Raw genomic sequence first — 20,925 nt, forward strand, 5'->3', positions numbered from 1 at the left:
TTAAAGATACGAACCTTAATATGAAAAAAAAAAAAAAAAGTGGCGTCTGAAACTAGTAGCCATTTTACCTATTTTGCATGTCTGTAATTGACCACATCAGACAGGAAATATGGAGAGTTAAGCTCACAATAACAAATTCTGTTATGATACATTGACTATTTTGATTATTCCTAACACCAGTATTTGTCACTTGGCCTCTTACTTTCTGTTTCCTTTTCTCTCTGTAAAGGATAGAAAGCAAATAGCTTTGTTGTGTAGGATTTGAAGTTAAAGGGAAAGTAGGATGATACTCTGCTGATCTCCACACATTGCTTAAGACTCTTGTAAAAGTACAGTACGGTAACATAGGAAGGTCCCTGAGGTGGCAACAACAACGTAATTTCATTAGCCTCAGTGAAGATTTGTGTTTCTGATTTTTGCACCAGGAAATGCAGATCAGAATCAGGTTCCTGTGCTCAAGCCAGATTTCTCAGCATGGCTCTGGATGGTTTTGAATAGCAATGATAATAAAAGAAAATTATATAAGTAGTTGTGTAGTGTAAGTAAAGTGAAATACCTGTAGCAATATCCTGGTACATTTAAAGGGCATTGTATGTTAACAGTAGCAGTGCCTTTTCAAGCTCGCAGATCTACATTCAATAGCTGCTTCTACCTGTGCCATCTAAAACATGGTCCTAATAAAATGGCAGCTTTAACTTTAGTACTTATTTATTTGGTATTGGAAATGCTGCTGATTCACACACACACACACACAGACACCACCCCACAAGTGCACAGAATTTTGCTGGTGTATGCCAAAGGCAGAATACCCAACCAGATCAGTAAAGTGACCTCGTTTCACTACTTTACCCAACCTGGATGAACCAGTATCTAGTAACATCAACAGGGATGTCGATGAAAGATGAGAGAGATTGTGGATGAGGGAGACGGGTGCGCAATCAGACAGTGCTGAGCATCCGCTGTTCCTCTGTGTTTGCGTTAAGTATCGGCTTTCATCTGTTGCTTTCACGATTTAAAAATAAATAATCTGCTGGTTTAGATTTATTTGCTTCTGTTTGATCATAAAAACAGATGTTGTTGTTATTAATAAGATGTCTTTACAGGTGCATTTGAAATCTTTCTCCCAACATGCGCATATGGTCGTTCAAAGGGGAAAGAGGACTTCAGGTCTATATTCACCTTACAGTTCAATTTCAAAATGAAACACGGGGAACATTACCCGGCTATGCACTCCTTATAATCTGATTAGCTTAATTGCTTGCTTGCGCGCAGTGCAGGCATGTTTCTGGCACCGTGCTTTTGGGGCAGCGAGCAGCGGGAGGCAGCGCAGGCAGCGGAGCCGGGCTCTTGTCCTGCGCCCTGCTCGGGCTGCGCCCCGCGAACAGGCTCCGTGCTGCGCCTTCCCTTTGTTCTGCGCCGCGCCGTGCCGCGCTGACAGCTGCCTGATTAACTTGTCCGGCCTGCAGTTTTCCAGTTTTCCAGTAGATGCCCCCAGAGACCATTAAACCTCCTGAACGGCTCCGCTTCAACCAAATGAAAGGCCAGTCTTTTTTCATTTTGCTTCCCGGAGTAACATAATTGTTCAAAGGAAACCTAAAATCGGCGTGGACGCGATGTAGAAAAATAAACTTGCTGTTTTAGTAATATATCATAATTAATACATGTGGTAGTAAGGTTCAAAAGGCTCAGCATAAACTAGTTTATTAATGTACTAGAACCATAAAGTTAGCAGTTGGATTTTATAAAATAAATCACATACATTTAATTAGGTATCCATTTTTGATACTGATGTTAGGAATAAAGTAATGTGCAGGAATGTAAAACATGAGGCATTGTATATAATCTCTTATTTTACATGCTGCACAATATTATAAAAAGCAGTACGAAAAGGATTTTGAGGATTGAGGACTTATAATTTATTTCAAGATGCTGAAAGATATTTCAAGAACTTTTCAGTTTTCTTCTGTCACTGACACCACTCCTCTGTTCAGAAGGACTGCTTGTTGGAGAAAGAAGCCTGGCGTTTCCATCTGGATCCACTCGGATAACTGAACCAATTTCAGAAATTGGTTGCAGTGTTAAGCTCTCTCTTAGGTGTCACTAATAACATTCATCCCCATACTATCGTTCATTTCTGGCCTTTCTGTATCTTTCATGTGATCAGGCACTTGTGGCTGATGTGTTGTAGTAATTTAAAGAAACAAATGTATTGTTTGTCTCTTTGTGTATTGCCTGCTTTTAATTATAGCTTTGTGAGATAACTTTTATCTTTATGCCTCTAAAATTTGAGTGGCTATACACAAGATAGTTTCATTGCTTAAGAGTTATCAACACAGTTATCTTTGGCAAAGAAGAAATGTGCTCTGTACATTTGGTAACTTCAGCATTATTTCAATTAATATATTAAGTTGCGTGGCCTTTTGTTAAAAAAGAATGGTGAAAGTAATTTTTAAACAGAAATTTTCCTGCATTTGTTGTTTTCCTGTATTGGTTCATTAATAATGCTGTCTTGTGCAGAAAATGTGCTTTGACATCAAGTGCGTTAATCCACAACAAGTAACATCTTACACAGACACAGTTTTTGTATTTATACAAATATTGGTACTGTGCATTGAGTGTTAAAAATGAACGGAATGATGTTTTGTTCAGTTACTATTAAGATGTTTTAGCAGCTAATTACTTTCTTCTTTGCTTCTAACACATCTGATCATATAATGCATGCACACATATACTAATGTATAGACCATATATAGATAAATAAAGATGCATGTATGTACGTCTGCTATTTAGAATTTTTTCCAATGCTTTGGGTGATATTACTGTAGGATTCAGTCCTAGGCCTTTTGAAGATGCTAGGTATTTTTTACATATATATATTTTTTTGTTGTTAAAAAAACACATTTTAAAAAGAAATTTTAAAAAGAAAAAAGCATTCCATATACAGAGTAGATAATATATTGTACCTTATTAATATAATATCTGCATGGTATTTTGAAGCTGTATACTGAGAACCTGGTATGTGCCAAATATAGTGTAAATGATTAAAGATACTTCTCATTTACTTTTCTAAGATAAATTTTGCAAATGTTTTTCTGGTACAGAATAGTTATGTTTTTTCTCTTGTACACGTAAACACTGCATTTTTCAATATTGAAATACGTATACATTAAAAAATACACTCAGTATTTTAGTCTATGTCATATCATGTACCTTTTAGAATTGTGTAATGTTTTTTGTGTTCAGTTCTGCAACTAAAATGTAAGAAATACAAATGAAGGATTAATGTGAATTTATGGAGTAATTAATAGCTTTTTCTTTTATAATGATATTAAACTTGAAATAATGCAGATTCTTTAGTTCTTGCACCTCAGATTACCATTTACTTGACTGACATCTAGCTAAGACTTTTTTTTTTTTTTTTTTTTACATAATCTCAATTCTAATTAGGATTGTTAAAGAACTGCAGTAGTTCTTCTTAGGCTAGAAATACTATTCTAATTGGGCTATTGTTCAGCATGAGGTCATCTGAATTTCTTGCATACACTGCAAATCTCAGTTTTCACAATTCCATATTTATTTTAATGCCTCTAAGAATTAGTAGTTAAATAAGACTGTCTTAAAAGACAGTCTTAAAAACAAATAGAAAATTTAAGTGGAATATACAAATTAAAATTACCACATTTCGGTCCTTGTCTTTTTACTGGGATGAGGGTTTGTTTTCCCAAACTAGATAGCTGCTCCTGCAAACATTTACGTTTACGCTTCAGTGTTTCAGGTAGTCCCATTGAACTCATAGCTTTCTCCAGGTTGAGACACAATAATCATTTCATGCTGAATAAAAGAAATATTTTGATTATTTCCATAAATAATATCTAAAAAGATATATTAACTCTTGAGAATATTTGATTATACAACTTTTGGATTAGTATATCTTTTCAGAGTTTATGAATTGGATAATTTTGATGTAAATTCATCATTGCATCGCTTGATTTTAAAATTAGGATGTGAACTAGTCCCAGCTGAAGTTATATGCTAAAGAGAAGCAAAATAACATTTAACAATTGTGTTTCTGACACAAGATATGTTTGACGTATTAAACCAAGCGACTGTATCCTACAGCAAAACTATTGAATGTATACATTGTTTTGACATGTAGGATGTTTCATCTTTTCCTCTCTGCAGTGTTTTAAAGCAAACTAAGAGTTTGTGTCTTCATAAACTGATGTAAACATATCTTTTTTCCCATCAGTCAACCTTTTTTTTTTTTTTTTTTTTTTTTTTTAACAGTACCAGCTAAAAATGTCAGTATATTCTGAACATGTTTGCAATATATATTTGGATATTTATTCACTATTCCCATGTTTACTTCCCTAGGGTAGGATATTTGTAATTTTATTTTGGTAGAATGATTTCTGAGAAGGGAAAAATATACCCCTTCCCTGCTGGTGAACTGCAGAGGTCTCATCTTGAAAGCTGTTTTAGTATCTGTAATTATTTGGTAAGGTGGAGAACAGAATGCAGGTTTAAAGGCTTAAAATCCGTCTTTCTTATTCCCAGTAACAGGAATTCATACAAGGAGAACATCTGCATAGACATGCTGCGACAGGGTTATCACAAGTCCTTCTCCGAGCTCTTCACTCTGATACAGAAGTGGAATGCCTTGAGGGAGGCTGCAGGGCCTGGGTCAGCCATATGGCAGCAGAAGTCCCTGGAGGAGCAGCCTGATAAGCTGGATCAGCTTTACCACTTCCTGACCAGGGCTGAGGCAGCCCAGCGAGCAGGTAAATGGGGGGATTGTGGGTAGCAGAGCAGCGGGAGCCGCAGCCGCCAATGCCTGGGGGAAGCTTCCAAATTGTTTCATGTATGAATTTGAAACGTTACTGCATCTTAGCACATTTCAGCCTTAGTCAACTAAGCTGTATTTATAGAATAAATGATTAGGAACTGCAGATATCGGGAGAGGTTTTCTGGAGAGGGGGAAAAAAAAACACACGGAGAGTGCATTATAATATCAGAAATATTTAATATATTTATAGCTTTGATAACACCTCAAATGTTTTCTCACAATTTCATTATTTGTTGTTTTTCTTTCTCTATTGATTTGACTAGCTGGTTTTGTATTAGAAAAATTTAATAGGTGAAATGCTGTTTCAAACAGTAATAGTTTTATAAATCTGGTTTTATTAAATACACTGTCTGCTAACTGTTTGGATTTGTGACTGACTTAAAAAGGATTGTGAACATGTCAAATAAAATACAGCACATAGATGTAACATGCCACCTGTGAATTACTAAATATTAGTGAAGACATAACTCCAAATTACTGTATTTTTTCTGTTGCTTACTATTTACTGAGCACTTATATTTATCATTTTGCTTTACTGTAAATAGTAACATAACTTACTCTGTTTTTCTCCCTTGGAATAATTGTAAGGAATGGAGGCAGGTAAAGCTCTAACTACAATTCTGTTTCATAGCAGAGTTGATTTCATTATAGTTGGCTTGTTTCAAGTTACATTTTGATTGCTATAAAGAGGAAAATCTAAAATAAAGCTTGAGAGTTTGGGACCTAAGCTTTCTTGCTGAAATTCAGGAACAGAAAACTTAATTTTAGAAAAGACAGCTTTCCACTCATTTAACATGTTTAGTTTATGTTTAGTCTAAAAGCAAAAAGTTGTGTTTCTTTATTTAATTCACTACAATCCTGGCCAGCCTGTGATAGGAGGAAATATTCAAGTTTATCTTGAGTATGACTACAACCTGAACACAGACCCATGTTGTTCGCAGGAGTATGAAAGGGTTTTGCTCCCAGACTACTCTGCCGTACGTAAGCATTGTGCCAATACATTGGTGTTTGAAAACTGTTAGTTAAGGCACCTCTTGATGGACCTGCTTCCAGCAGATGCTCAAGGAGAGTATTTTGTGTTCCTTCAGTGCAAGATCTCTTTCTGTATTATTAACTGCTGTTTGCCAATAGAGGTGGGGAATTCCCTCCCAGAGAGGCAAGGTGCTGACTGTGCTGATTTTGCCCCTGTGGAAAGCAGAGGCCCTTTCTCTCACTGAAATTGGCAGTCATTGTATGCTGGGCTCTGTGAGAGATGGGATACTGCCCATCAGCTGACTGATTGTGTCTTGTCTCTGGAAGAGAGTATTTCCACACTTTGCCTGTTCAAGTTGGTTAAAATGAAAGCAAAGAAAGTAATGAGAATGTGCCAATGGAGTTGGCAAGTGTTCAAGCAACACATTTGTACTGAATTGCAAGATCAGGATAGCGAGAGTTTTGATTTTTTGCCAGTTTCAGTGTAAACCTTTCCACAAATCTTTGTTTTAAGTGAGGCAGACAAAGGGGTGGATGCTATTTGTATCACAGCTTGTTGGAGCTAGTAGTGCTGTGAAGATAACATATGGATTACACAGCTCATCAAATACTAATTTAGGAGTTCCACTAATCCAGTTGCTGTCTGATTCTAATCAAACTGGTTGGAGCTCTGGTTTACAATCTCATGACAACTTCAGCTGAAACCATTTAAAAGGTGTTCAGCAGTTGGCTTCATCCTTCAGCAGCAACTTACTACAGCATAGCAGTCATAACAGCAGCTGACCTGTGTTTGCTCCTCAGCCACTACAGTTCAAGCCAAATACGGCTTAAAGCATTTAAAGTAACATTTGGGGCAGTGAACAGTGAGAGTTTTACAATGTGGCTGATGTCAGTAATATTAGGCTAGCTGAAAACATACCTGTCTTAAGTATGCTGTCCTGAGTTAACAGTTGTGGTGAAGAGATTGCAGGTGTAAAGGTATGAAAAAAATCTGTATGACTTGTACGTTCTTTGATAAATTTAAACTTCATGAAGAGATTTATTTATTTATTTATTTTAACCTGAGGTGCTAAGTGGAAAATGAAACATTACTGATGTCAGGAAAAAGCTTTCCCTTTTGTTCTTTAGCTTTCTCACCTGATGTTTTTGTATCACAGTGTTGCTGTCTCGTTGTGAGTTTTGCTTAGAACTGCTGCTCCAAAGTTTAGAGTTTCGGAGTTGTTACGTAGAGAAAGTTAGGTATTTGTTGATCCACTTTCCATATTTATTGGTGGGATATGTAAATCTTTTCTTTTTGCTGATAGTCTGTAATTTTAGACTCTGCAATGATGGACATAAATTGTTTGCTTTGACAGGATGAATCAAGGCAGTCCATTAGGATGTGGAAGTTGATATCAAAGAGCAATTATGCTCATTATTTCTTCATTTAAAAAATTGTGACTGTTTACCAATGTTACGTTGTCCATACCATTAAGCTTTGGACAGAGCAGTGAATGTTCTCTCTGTTTTCATTTTCATAACTGACAGACTTATTTTGCCCTAGGTACAGCATTACACCCCAACCTACCCCTCCAAAAACAAACAAACAGCCCTGCAGAAATATTGGCAATACTTGTTGACTGCATTCCTCTTTGGTTGTCTTCGATGCAAGTAATGTAAATGTTTCTGACTTCAGAGTAGAGTTGTTTCTAATTATTTCTTTATCATCATTTGTTATCATGTACTAACCTCTCTTTTACTAGTTTTGGTCCCCGTAGTTTAAAAAAAAAAAAGGGGGGGTGGGGAGGGGAAGGCATTTACCTGTTTAAATATGTATATTTTTAGGTTTGGTTTTGTTTTGTTTTTAAAGAAAATTGCAGGATAAATGCCAAAGTAATCTACATAGCTCAGCATCTGATGTATGCCATTATTTCTTAATACATGTTGTTGAAAATGTCTTTTTTCAAAAAGAAAGTATACATTTTGAGGCCATCAAATAGCCTGCCCAATTGCCTGCCTGGTTTTACTGCCCAGAGTAATTTCACTTACAATTATAATTGTCCTTTAAAGGTATACCAATGTGAGTAGGCTGTTATTACTACCCCTTTGAAGAGCCACAGCTCCCTAGTCCCTACTCAGGACTGTTCTGAAAGTTAGCAGGAGAGAGAGTTTGAAGCCACAGTCCTGTCCTGATCTGAAAACGAGGATTGCTAACCAGGTATCTTTTGGCAGATGACATCCTGAGAACAAATGATGACCATACCCTACAGAAGTGCACTGGATAAATAGAATTAATTTTATCCATTTTGTCTGTCTAAGATGCAGATAAAATTTGACCCTAGATCTCTGCATGGTTGGGTGGGTTGTAGGGAAACAGCAGGAAGAAAGGAAATTCACCTCTTGGAGTTTTTGAACAGCACCTAATTTCATGCCTGTCTGGGAGAAGAGTTTATTATGATGATGAGTGTTGCCTTTCCTCAGATAATAATACTTAGAAGTGAAATCAGAAGCTTTAAACTGCTGTTTGCACACCTTTTATCATATAACTGATTTTTCAAATTGTTACTTGGTGTCTACAGTCTGTCTTACTGTTTTAAAATGCATTACTAATTTACTTGTTAGGCTTGTACCTAAAAATCTCACTAAGCTTTTTGAATCATCTCCTCAAATTATTGCCTAGCTACCTTTATTTAGTTAGCACTGAGCCAAAAAAAAAAAAAGGATGGTGCTATGCAGATTGACACTGAACAGTGCAATCTAGTATTTTAGACTGGGGTCAGCAGCCTGTCAGGGATGGTGTGCCAAATCTAGTGTTTGTCAAACTAGGGGTCACCAGTCCTAGTTTTATTCTAAAAGGGCTTGTAAAGCTTTGCTCTTCAGATCACATCTGAACTGTGTATTAAATGTAGGGCTGAACCCTAATTGAATCCTTACCTATGGTGACTAATCCAGGCCACGAAGAGCTCATATGATCAGTGCTTGCCAGCGTGGGCTGGTTTACCTGTGTTCTGGCCCCACCAGGTGAAAGGGACAGAAGGCAAGTTACAGCTCAGGAGCAATTAAAGGAAGGCTCTTCTCAGCCGTTGGCTTTCCTTTGCTGGCACAGGGGAGCAGAAATGGGAAGTTCCCCAGGTGAGTGGCTGCGACATGTGTGGAGCAGTCAGCACTGTGGTAGCAGATGACTGTTCTCTGTGGCAAATCCAGCGTGTAGAGCTAATAGTCAGCATGGACGTGCCTTCAAAGGGGCAAGACACCGCTTATTAGCTGATCGTTGGGGCAGCTAGTGAATAATAGGAATTACAACCTGCCTTTCTTAGAGCCTGCACTGCCTTTGTGGTATGTCAAATGCTAAATCTGCGCGCGTGCTACAAGCTGCTGACCTGCATTCTAGGGAATATCAGACACAAACAATTAGGAGGAGCTGCTAACAGTGCTTTTTTTCCTCACTTCAGCGAGCAAACTTTTGACAGCATGAATTATCATTTGTTGTTGTTGTAAAAGATGACTTTTCCTAAAGTATGTGAAGAAAGCATGAGTATTTGATGTGTTCACACTAGAAAATCTTTCTATGTCTGAGGCACTAAAGGTTGAAAATAGAGTTTAGCATTTTACAGTAAAATGCTTTTTCTGTAAGATTTCACGCTTATGCCTTAGGCTGGGCTTGAAACATTGCAATAACTGTATTACCCATGCTATTGTGGAGAGAAGGAAAAAAAAGTGATTGTGCATTTAAAAAAAAAAAAAAAAAGAGAGAAGAGAAAAAGGATAAACATACCAAACCCTCCTTTAATATTTGCTTGGTGGAGGTAGTTTCTCTGTGGTTTTGGGGGTATATGGGCAAAGGAATACTTTTGTTTTCCAAGCAGATTTGTCCTTATCTACTTAATACTGTTTCACAAGAGAAAAGCTAGCAGTTGATAGAGACCAGTGGAGGAATTTATTGTTCTTGCAATTAGCTTACAGAAAGTGAAATGATTCTGCTCTGGAAAGAAGCCAGACCTCAAAATATAGCCAGCTGACTTCAACAGAGGCAGCATTTCTGCATTTTAAGTAGTGCCTGAGTGCCTCTAATTTAAGTGGCGTGTTTTCATTCCAGTGGCTTGGAGTCCCCTTTTAGTGTCCCAGATTACCCGTTGAATTGTCTTATGTTGCTATCATTAGGGAGCTTTATTATTACTTGATAAAATTATATCCTGACCATTTCCCAGCATCTTTGTGTAGATTGTGCTTTGAGTATATTCTGCTTAGGTACTTAGCAGCGTTAGGGAGGGGTGGAGGGGATTGCACCCTGCGTGTGCCCTGCTTCACGATATCTAAGAAATGGAGGGTCTGCATGCAATTTGATTGTGTGTCAGCATGCTACCCCATAGCAACCTTTCTTCATTTGCATTTGTGTGTTTTCACTCACTGAGTGTGGCTTATGGAAAAACTTCTAGGAAGAAAAAAAAAAAAAAAAAAAAAAAAAGGAAATCAAAGTGTGGTCTTCTAGCTGCATTAGTAGAGGCATGGTTGTCCCGAACCATGGGACAAAATGGGACTGATTCTTTGCTATGTATGAATTTAGGTAGAAATAAACTGTTAGTTTATTTCTGTTGCTGTTCGTGCTCCTTATCGGTCCAAGAGCCTCCATCCTGGATCTTTCCGTATATGAATTCTTCACAGCATCAGCAGTCTTGCTACTGAGTCACAGGTATTGATCTCTCTGGCAAGAGAAAAATGAAACTTCCAGTAGTGATGATGTCTTTTTCAGACATCAGAAATGGCTCCTAGTGACTTAAATGATCTTAGGCCGTTCCTTGACATGTCTTCAAGAGTGAATGGTCAGTTATAATTAAGTCATACTCACTAAAAGCAAGTAACTGAAGTGGAAGAAGAGTGTTATCAGCTGTTGAAAAGTTTCCCTACAGCCTTTGTCTGGCAGGAACAAATGACTGACTGGTGGTTCCTTTGGTAGAAAATATTCAGCCAGAGATAGATGTTGAAATATTTATTTCTGATACCTGTATTTTAAAGGTGAGTTTCTGAAGTACAAGTTCTGTTTTCTGTTAACAACAGCATCTTCTTCAGGGAAAATGCCAAGCCAGGATCTCTTCAGGATGTTGTTTTCATCTCCATTCTAAAGATCACTCTTGTACTTCTTTTCAATTCATCTCCTACATCCTGTCACAAAGGAGATCATACAGACAGATGTGGCAGCAGTTGTACTAAACCACTCACAGTAGCACAGCTTGCAGATCTTCTGTATGTTTCTTTTCTTTCATACCAATTCTGTTACTCCTACTCAGCCTCCACCTCACTATCCCTGTGCATTGCACTACTCAACAGTTGTCTGGCTGAACACAGCCAACAAGCAGAGCACGGACCTGAGTGATCTGCTCCATGCACTCCTTTACTTGCCAAGGGTTCTTGATAACAGCCCAAGAACAAACCAAGATATTATTCAATGGGCTGACCAGGGGCTATGGCTCAAGCATGACAAGAAAAGATCCTTACGTGTCAGTTGAGATGCACCTGAAGAGATTCTGATGCAGAGCAGGAAATCCTGTATGTGTTTAATATACAGGGTTTAATGTTTAAACCATATATTTTTATATATATACATATATATATACATATATATAAACCCTAAGCAGAAAAGAGATTTTTAAATCTCTTTTCAACAAAAAGATACCAGTAAAGTTTGATAGGAATATTTTCCTTTTGCGCATAGATACCCACTTTCAACATGATTTGTTTTGTTTTCCACTGCAAAGGACAATGAAAATAAAATATTTTGAAAAGTACAAATCAAAGTGGAAAGTAAATTTTCTATAATTCTGTGATGAAAACGTTCAAAAATGTACAAAATAAATATTGCAGCGTGGGATGACGTTTTGTTTTAAAAAACAATTGAACACAATTTTTGTGAATTATTATTACTGCCTTAAATTTGGTAATTTGGCATTGAAAAAATGTTACACTGGCTAATTGCTTATAAGGTGTGTTCTCAGTGGATTTTAAGTTATGTCCAAAACCACAAAATACCAGACTTCACCATCTGCTCCATCAAGTTTGGTTTGTTCTGCTCAGCTGCCATTTTGGGCAGCCATTCTGCTGCTCTTTACAGCATTCTCTCAATCCCGTGTCTTCTGGGAAACCTGGATTCACCTTCCATGGACTAGATGTAATTTTCAAAAGATTAATGAGAACACCATTTGAACCTTTATTTGTGTGCATTCTTAATTTTTTACTCATTTAAGAACAGTTTGTCTTGCAGGAACTGTTTTACAATTGCTTGTGTGACTCAGAGTTCTTTCTGTTCATTTGGTATCATATTCCAGTGGTGTCGTTATCTCTCTGATAAGTGGTGCAGATTTTTTTTTTTACATCAATATATACATAAAAAATTTCTCTACGTGTAATCTATTAGCAGATGCAGAGAACTTACTGTACAAAATCAGAGGGGTCAAAGCTTTAATGACTGAGTTACCTATGGGAGATTCTGTAGAAGACAGTATTTACCTATTCTAATATTTTTGTTCTCCTGGGGAGATAAAAGTTCACTTTCGCTAAGTCTGACATACTGGCTTTGCCACTGTCAGAATAATCTCAGTGAATTTCTTGATTTGTAAATCAGAGAGACTTTGAATCCAGAAGACAATACGGCTTTTAAACATCTATCTTTTGGGGTTTATTTTCTTGTGACACCAGTGTATCTGGTCAGCCACTGTCCAAGACAATTACAGAGAAATGGTTGTCTTTGTGCACTTCTCATTGTTATTCACCGGCAGGATAGTCATCGGAGGGTCACATTAAAGTTCATTCAATCAAAGCTGTGGCAGTAGCAATAGTCCGCCTCAGGTCAGTTCCATCTCCTGAGATTTGTAGGGCACTACCTGAAGTTATTTGCATAATTTTATGTAGCATTAGTGCCTTGGTACATCATAGCAAAGATTTCAAAGGCAACAAATTTGTATCTAGTGTTCTTCCCCAATGACAATCTAATTCTTTCCTTTTGCTGTGTTATCGTAAGCATTTGTTGATATCCTCTAAGTTCATTTTCACTCTGCTGTAATCAATATCTGATGTGTATTATTATTACCTTAGATTAAGTTAGTGATTATAATTAGCTTTTATATTTCTCGTGTTTAAGTGGTTATGTTTGTGTGCTTGTAATCATCATGGGAACCTCTGCTTTCTACTTTGGAGATGATCTTGTGCCACAATGGATATTTAAATTGGGATGAAAATCAGAGCCAGGCAGTATCTGCTTTTCTTCACCGACTGGAAAGGGACTCTAGGAAACATATAGCTATGTCTGAAGTGGTTATGTTGGGTGTATCCCAATTATATATCTCAACTCTTATACGCACACACATGTATTTATGTTTTTATATACATGCATATGAGCACACGCACAGCAATACACACTCACACGCACAGCTATCCTTGTATATTAAGTCCAAACCATTGCTTACCATTGAAGGAGAGGGATTAGTTCACAAACCAGAAGACAAAAAAGCGAGTGCTCAAGAATGGAGGCAAAGCCATTTCAGCTTGATTTCAGAGAGATGCAGAAGATTAAGTAGATGTTCTCCAGAATGGGCAGAATAGATAAAAATGGAGAAGAAATAAATATTAGATAAACCTGTTGAAGACTGCAAATGTGATTTGGTGGTAAAGGAATTCCTTCAGAAAAATAAAGTTTTTACTGCATCACAAAGCACAATGAAGGGCTTTTTCAAGACATTCTGAAGTCAAAGAACTTAGTCACAATGACATGAGGGATGTCATGAGGGATGAATGAGGGTTTTATGTTACTTACATATATTTGAATAGAAACTTGAAGTTTTTGAGACAGAACATACTGCAGATGAGGCTGAGGAAGCACTCCTCTGTGTGGTTTAGAGCACTTTTCTGAGTAATTACCACTGTGTGTTCTAAACAATGCAGGGGATTCATATTGATGATAGAATTTACAGTCATAAAATTGGTCCTTCTGGAAAATTGGATTTTCCCCAATTTTTCCTGTAGATTAAAAAATAAAAATAAAAAAATAACTGCATCCTCTGATAAAAATGTTTTTGATACAATGTCATAGATAGTGCTTTGAAAAGATCTGGACTTTGAGTGAGATCATGTCTGCATTGAAATCAATGTATTAATGTATTTTTGTGTGCATGTTTATTTCTGTGTGGTGCTCCATATCAGGAGTAAGAGAAGCTTTTCTTCTTTCTTTTTCCCCTTTTCTCTCTTTGTTGAGCAAAGCTTACAAATTGCAGAACTCCCGAAAGCAAAGCCATTCTGTTCACACATCTGGCTTATCCAAACATTCTCTTACCTGCAGCAGCACTTGTGGTTCTTAACTCCTTCTTTACCCAACTACATGAGAATTGTTTTTAAGAACAGGCTGTGCTTCACAGCCACAAACACAATAAGAAACTAACCAAAATTGCAATGGAATTTTAATGAATTATTACATTCACATCTAACATAAGCAGAGTTTGGAAAGAAAAATCATTTAGTGTACCACAAGTAAGTTTAACAGTGAAACATATACATGTAGATACGTGCTATGCTCTCTTATCTCATAGATTCTTCAGCATCACGTAGGGAACATATTCTTCAATACCCGTAGGGAGTAGCACTATTATAAGAGTTACCAGGTAAGTTTTAGTTCTCTAATCAAAATTAATTGGTCTTTTGAATAATCTCATGTGGTTTTGGTTTTGTGGTTGTTTTTGTTTTGTTTTATATGCGAGAGAAATAAATTACATAGGCACTCTCATTTTGTAATTTTAAATTGTAAATAATGTATTTGTTGATAATTTTGTAATGCTACTTAGAGGTGGGACTCGCACTGTTTTTATAAATATGAGGAATAGTATGTATTCATTTAACTGGCTGCTAGAGTGGGAACTAAATGTGTTTTTTCTTCAGATTGTAAAGGAGAGCTGAGAGTCTAAATCTTCTCTGCTTTCCATGTTTACTGAGAGCAATACCTTGGTGGACTGTCTTTTTCAGGCCAAGATGTAAAATTGCAGTTGGTCCTTAATTTGAGAGAGCGATAATGTAATAAAAACGGGAAAGTAGATAGAAAACTCAAAACATTTCTTGTTAGTCTTATTTTAAATATTTTAAATGGTATGAAATTAGTGGGGGGCACTTGCAGAGTGCTCTCTTTGGTTCTTTATCTACATCATCATGGTTGCTACCTCAGACCTGTTTTGAAAGCATTCAGTGTCTTTTCAGGTCTCAGTGCTTCAAACACTTCTCCAGTAGAAACTGTATGTGTGGGTCTTTTTGCTCACTGTGGCTTCTGTCTTTAAATGAGTCTTATAGAGGTTTTGTGTGTTTTATTGAACTAAGTTTTGTGTTTGTAAACACGTGATAGCAATTCATTGCAGTTTTGCTGGACTAACTTTTCATTTATGCCTAATTTGGAAAGTTGTCATTTTCCCTTTATCATATTTCCTTTTTATGTAGGAGAACTTGGTAGTATTTGTGTGCTGGATATATAAATACTCCTTCATTTTCATTATCTCGTGATTGCCGTAATGTGTAAGCTTTGTGAAAGCTGATGAAAACTAGCATTTTGACTATTTTTTGTTTTTAAAGGGCACTATGGGGAGGTGTATGATAACCAGCTTAACTTGGCCTACTGTTTCAATGACCCTGAGGACGAATGGTTAAGGAATTACTTTCATGAACGATGCTTTAACACTGCTCAACTAATAAAAACTGATGGCGGGAAAAGACAAGCACAAGCACACGCACACGCGGGTCTCATCAGTGAGGAACAAGGTAAGTCACTGAGCTCATAACGCTACGTTGTGTCAGCATTAAGATGGTCTTATTTGGTAATTTGTGTTTTGTTAAAGGGCACTGTATTTCTGTGTAAAATTGGTTTGCAGCCATAATTTAAAAGAAGTTTAAAAGCTATTTCAATTCTTATTTTTGGAGTAGCAAGTAGACAAAGTCTGTAATTATTCATAGACCAATTTTCCCTGTTTACTTTCCATGAACATTTGGAAGTATTCAGTCAGATGAAAACCAAAGCCTAAGTTTAAAGGGAACATCCATTTAGCACAGAGGTCCTCTGTGTTAAATGTATTTCCTTTTGTGTATTTTTGACAAGGACTGGTAATGCTGCTTCAGGCCACAGGTAGTTAAGTAGAGTGGCATCTGTTTTTATACAAACTAGTTTGACTTAAAAGAGGTATGAACATATAATTTAGTTTAATCCTGCCTCAATGATGGAAAACTTACACTTGGATAAAACAGACCACATTTTTTTGTACTCTTTTAAAAATCTTCTGTTTCTCTTACCTGAGGATCACATGATATTTGTATATGACTGCCACAGTGATGTTTGCTTCAGCTTTATACCTTACCTTAAGCTCCATTTCTCCATTTGTGTGTCTGTATCTTCAGACTGTGAATCTCTGAAAGTGATATAAGGTATTAATTAAGGTAACTGTTACCTTTCTTTCCATATTTTAAAAATAATACATTACCTTTAATGGTGGAGGGGTTGTGTTGTGTATAACAAGATGTGTATGAAAAAGATCTTCCTATCTTTGTATTATATCAAGAGACTCAAGCAACTGAATAAAACCTATCTTCCAGTGTTAATTACTGAATACACTTTTTCTCCTAACCATTTATTCAAATGTGATTTACACGGTCATTATTTTTTTGTTTAGAGGTGTTACTTCATGGGTTGAAAATGTTCCCAACCCTGAGCACAGCTTATGCTCAATTTCTCACCTAGAATGGCTTTTCTCAGGGAAAAAAAATCCACAGAAACTGAAATATTTTGTGTAAATAATGCAATTCTAGTAAATGGCTGACAGAATGGGTATGTTTTGAATAATGGCCTAGCTTCCCCTTTCCCCAGGAAAGACTTGGACATGAAACATATAAAATCCATAAGCTTTTGTTGTGACTTTATTTATTTATTTGTTTCCTCCCATGTTCTCTTACAGCTGAAAAATCCCAACGTAATATTTCCTCATGTCTTCTAGACTGGTAGTCATTCATGCTGTTTCCTCTGAACTGGAGTTGTATCTGTCATATCTTGCCTGCAACACCCAGAACTGGATTCAGTTTTAAAATTGGAGTTCATACCCCAGTGATAGATAAAATGGAGTGAACTACTTTTCTTCCAAGTTGCGCGGTTATTTGTATTTTCATGTATAACATCCACATTGTTCATTTTAGCATAAGTTGCATTCTCTACTGAAGTTCATGAACTTCAGTAATTTCTAAATTCTTTTCTGAAGAACTGTTAATTAGCTATTCTGTTTGCCATTCTGGGATCACCAGTTATTCCTGCCTGTTAAAAATATGTTTTGTTTGTTAATTTTTGCACTGAGCATTTTGTAGATAGTTACTAGAAATTGTCAAGATTGTTTTTGACTTCTGATGTTGTCTTTCAACATGCTTTGTTTTCTTCCCAGTTTGATATCATTTGAACATGTAATAATCTTTTGATTCTGCAATAGAGATCCTTAATAAAAAATGCTAAGTATTATACTGTACCTAGGACAGGGACCGGTGGCAACTTACTGAGTGCCTTTTTCTGTTCTGACAGTGAATTACTGATAACCAGTGTGTATCTATAGGATTTCCCAACCCATTTGCACTCACCTAACAGTACTTACAGGTGAACTATGCTTCCCTAATGCTTTACGAGGAAGTTATGACAGTGAGAAAAACTTTACTAACTTAAAAAGAAGTTTGGTCTGATGACATTCACTCTTGATGTATTGGCATTGGTTGTCATACATTTTCATGTTTTATCTACATGCTTGGGAATAATCTGTTTGATTATTTATTCCAGTTTTATTACAGGAATTGAAGCTAAGCTAGATTCAGTTTCCCAGTAGATAAGATAACACTTGCTTAAAGCCCAGCCAGTCATAACCAAGCCATTTTCATTTTGAGTGAAATATGCTTAATTAGGTTATCTGATCCTCAGTAGAATAAAATTATTAAAGTTGCTGGATTTTTTTTTTTTTGCAACCTTTTCACGTGGTTCTTCAGTTACTGTAACATAAAATTATAAAATGGCAAATAAAAGCAAACATTCCTATATATCTTTAAGGACTCATACAGAGTGTGACTCACAACTGTTTGCCATGCCACTGCCAAACTTCTTTTTTTTTTTTTTTTTTTTTTAACATTACCTACCTTTAAGATGTGTTAAGCAAAAACTGTTGAATACTTACATATCTTTAAGCATTCAATCCTATTGAAAAGTATATAAGTGAAGTTATTAAATACACTTAGAAATGTTTAGAGGAGGGGGGAGAATTTGATTTTCCTGGTGTTAAATATTAGAAACTTCCAGAAGAAAAGCTTTGTAGTAACATTGGTAAGGAGAGAGAAAACAAGGTGCATTTCTCACTGTCCAGGGTAAAGTTCCACTAAATCCTTAGCATCTGTCTTTTGCAAATATTTTATTTCCATAGGGAGAGGTGGAAAAAATCAAGGAACTGAGAGAAAGCATAGGATTTGTTTTGAGGGACCACTGAGAAAAAGACAGATGTATTCCTTGCACTTTGTATTTTCAGAGGGTGAAATATTAAATTGCAAGTTTTGAGTGCAGAAAAATTGTAAGAGCAGATGTTGAGTTGGCATTGTATAAAATTACATAAGTATTAATGGTGTCATGTGTTAAATTCTGAACACACTATTTTTGATTTTAGAACAAATAGGCACAGCTTGTAAATTGTATGATAATATTTTTTCTTCACTTATTTATAATGGTGTAGTCTAATTTGATAGTGAACTGAAGGAGTCAGATGCCTTCTTCCTCTTGGGATATATACATATATACAGGAATAGATATATATGTATAGGGGTGTATGTGTACACGAATATGCATATATGGGAATGTGTATGTGTACATACATACAAACACATATTCCAGTATTTATATGTACGTGAATGATGTCTAACATTTACATTATATTTTCAACTGATTTAAATCATCATATCCTTATTAATTCCATTGATTAATGATGCAGCCAGGAATAGAGGAAAATTTTAAAAGAATGAGATGTTAGTCTTACTCTATTGAGTGAGGGAACTGAAAAGAACTGGTACAAGATATTAACATCTAATAGTACGCATACATGAATGTGAGTATTTTATTTGCGAATGGAAGTCATCTGTATATGCTTGGGAGTATGAAGTTAAATAGGTGCTTGTTGTAAAAATTGTTGTTTGCCTTAGAAGAGAATCAATAAATGTGAGTACTTATTGTGTAATCAAATCTGAAGTTCTTTGACTTTCAGCCTGGTCCCTGTCCTAGAGGTTGGATATAATCTAATGTTCATTAATCTTCAAAGCTAAATATTTGAAGTGTCAGTTGTATAGACTACAGCCATTGTATTTGGATGCAGATGATTAGTAGCTGTGAGTACATAAGGGAAAGAAAACAGTAATAACTGAGTAGCCTGCTACAGATGAGAATAGAATATTCTGCTTGGAGCTGACATGATTTCAGTGGTGGTTCTTTGCAGAATGAGTTTTCTTATCTCTTTTAAAAAAATGCATTTGTAAAATTAGGTCTCTGAGTTACCCAGATGAGAAGCTACTCAGGGATTATTGCAGAAGTGTTCAGGTTATGATACCATTCAATTAGCTGTACTTACCCCATAGTTTGTATTTCCTCAGGGAGCTGGTATTATATAGTACTATTAGTTTGGTTACTAGTCATTTTCTTATAGAGTAATTAAATGTCATGATGTCACTTTTTTTTTGCGCGCACGTTGAAAAGGCAATTCATATTCTTGTATTTTGTTTTATTAAATCCAGCACTATTTGTCATTCAAGTAGGTATTGGCTTCATGGCAGAATCTCAGTTTAAAAAAGAAAAAAAAAAAAAAAAGAAAGAAAGAAAAGGAATTTCAAAAAATATTTTTATTCTTGTGTTTTGGATGTCTTTTTGGAAATAATCAGAATCCTCATTATAAATGCATGTATTTCTTCTGTATATCACAGAATAAGATTATTATAGTCTGAGGACAGACTATGATAGTTCTAACTTATTAGTGTAATTTCTGCTAAAGTTAATTAAAAAGTTCAGGTTTGCACTGTTGTATCTTACAGAAGAAATAAAGGCTGAGTGTATTGATAAATAATGGCCAGTGCTGGCTTGTATGTGTTCTTATATTACCAGTGCTCATCATTACAATATTTGAGGGCTTTCTGTTTTGTATTAAATAGTTGACATCTATCATGCAAGAAATGATGTAGAATTTAAATATATGCATTTGAAAATTTCAGATAACTTATATGAGTAAAATCAGAAGCCAAAGGGAAACAAAGAATTTGTACTTATAGGAGCTATTTACTTCAAATAGGTTGTAACAGGATCAGATGGAATGTGTCCATATGTTCAAAAAATGTAATAAAAACAGACATCTGAGGGTGTGCTTGTTCTGAAAGCAACCATCATGGCCATTGAAAGTGTTTGTATATAGGTGTATAGGTATGTACATATGTATATCTATATAGCCAGTGCTTTAAAGCCAGTAGTCCAGATACCAAAATTTCAGCCTTAATGTCAAGCAATTCTCCTTTGTGAGACAAGCTTAAAGGTAACTAATGAACATATCTGATGGTGTTCTTCTAGTACAGATGCATGAGCACTCTTCCTTTAAGGCAAACCCCTACAAAAAGTAGGGGAGTAAAAAAAAGTGGAGCAGGTAGAGTGACATCAAGAACTCTGGAGGAAGCAAAGAAAACATCATCGCTATGATCTTATTATGAGTATCTATCCTCCCAACCTCAAATGATGCAAGGATCTCAACAGTTACCTTTCAGGCATTAGCAATAAAGGTAGATATTCACAGGCCATGGTTTGGTTCCTGTATTAATAAACCAAAGAGCATCCAGGGATGTCGGTGGACACAGGAGTGCAGGATAGTGCTAAAGTGATGCTAGTAGTCCCACACTTGCTGTTAGTTTCTGCTAATTTGCAGTTCCCTCCCTTGCAATTATTTATGGGCATAGAGTTTGGCAGTTAGGAGCTTTGCAAGTACTTCCTAATAGGCAGTTTTCATGCATCCACACTGTTTTCGAGGAGTTTACTGGAACAGCTGCACTTTTCCATACCTGTTGGCTGCCGTGCTTGG

General features: G+C 36.1%; 1 protein-coding gene across 1 annotated transcript in view; it reads left to right on the top strand.

Moving 5' to 3' along the window:
* Positions 1 to 20,925, top strand: part of TTC29 (tetratricopeptide repeat domain 29) — a gene marked incomplete at both ends in the record, with an annotated part of 109,981 nt that overhangs the window by 13,660 nt on the left and 75,396 nt on the right. The window contains 2 exons of the mRNA XM_082759540.1: positions 4,558 to 4,781; positions 15,395 to 15,580. Coding sequence (XP_082615666.1) covers positions 4,558 to 4,781; positions 15,395 to 15,580 — 410 coding nt within the window. The remainder of the gene's footprint in view (positions 1 to 4,557; positions 4,782 to 15,394; positions 15,581 to 20,925) is intronic.

The sequence above is a fragment of the Aythya marila genome, assembly GCF_965140915.1.
Source record: "Aythya marila genome assembly, chromosome: 4".
In the NCBI taxonomy this organism is placed as follows: domain Eukaryota; kingdom Metazoa; phylum Chordata; class Aves; order Anseriformes; family Anatidae; genus Aythya; species Aythya marila.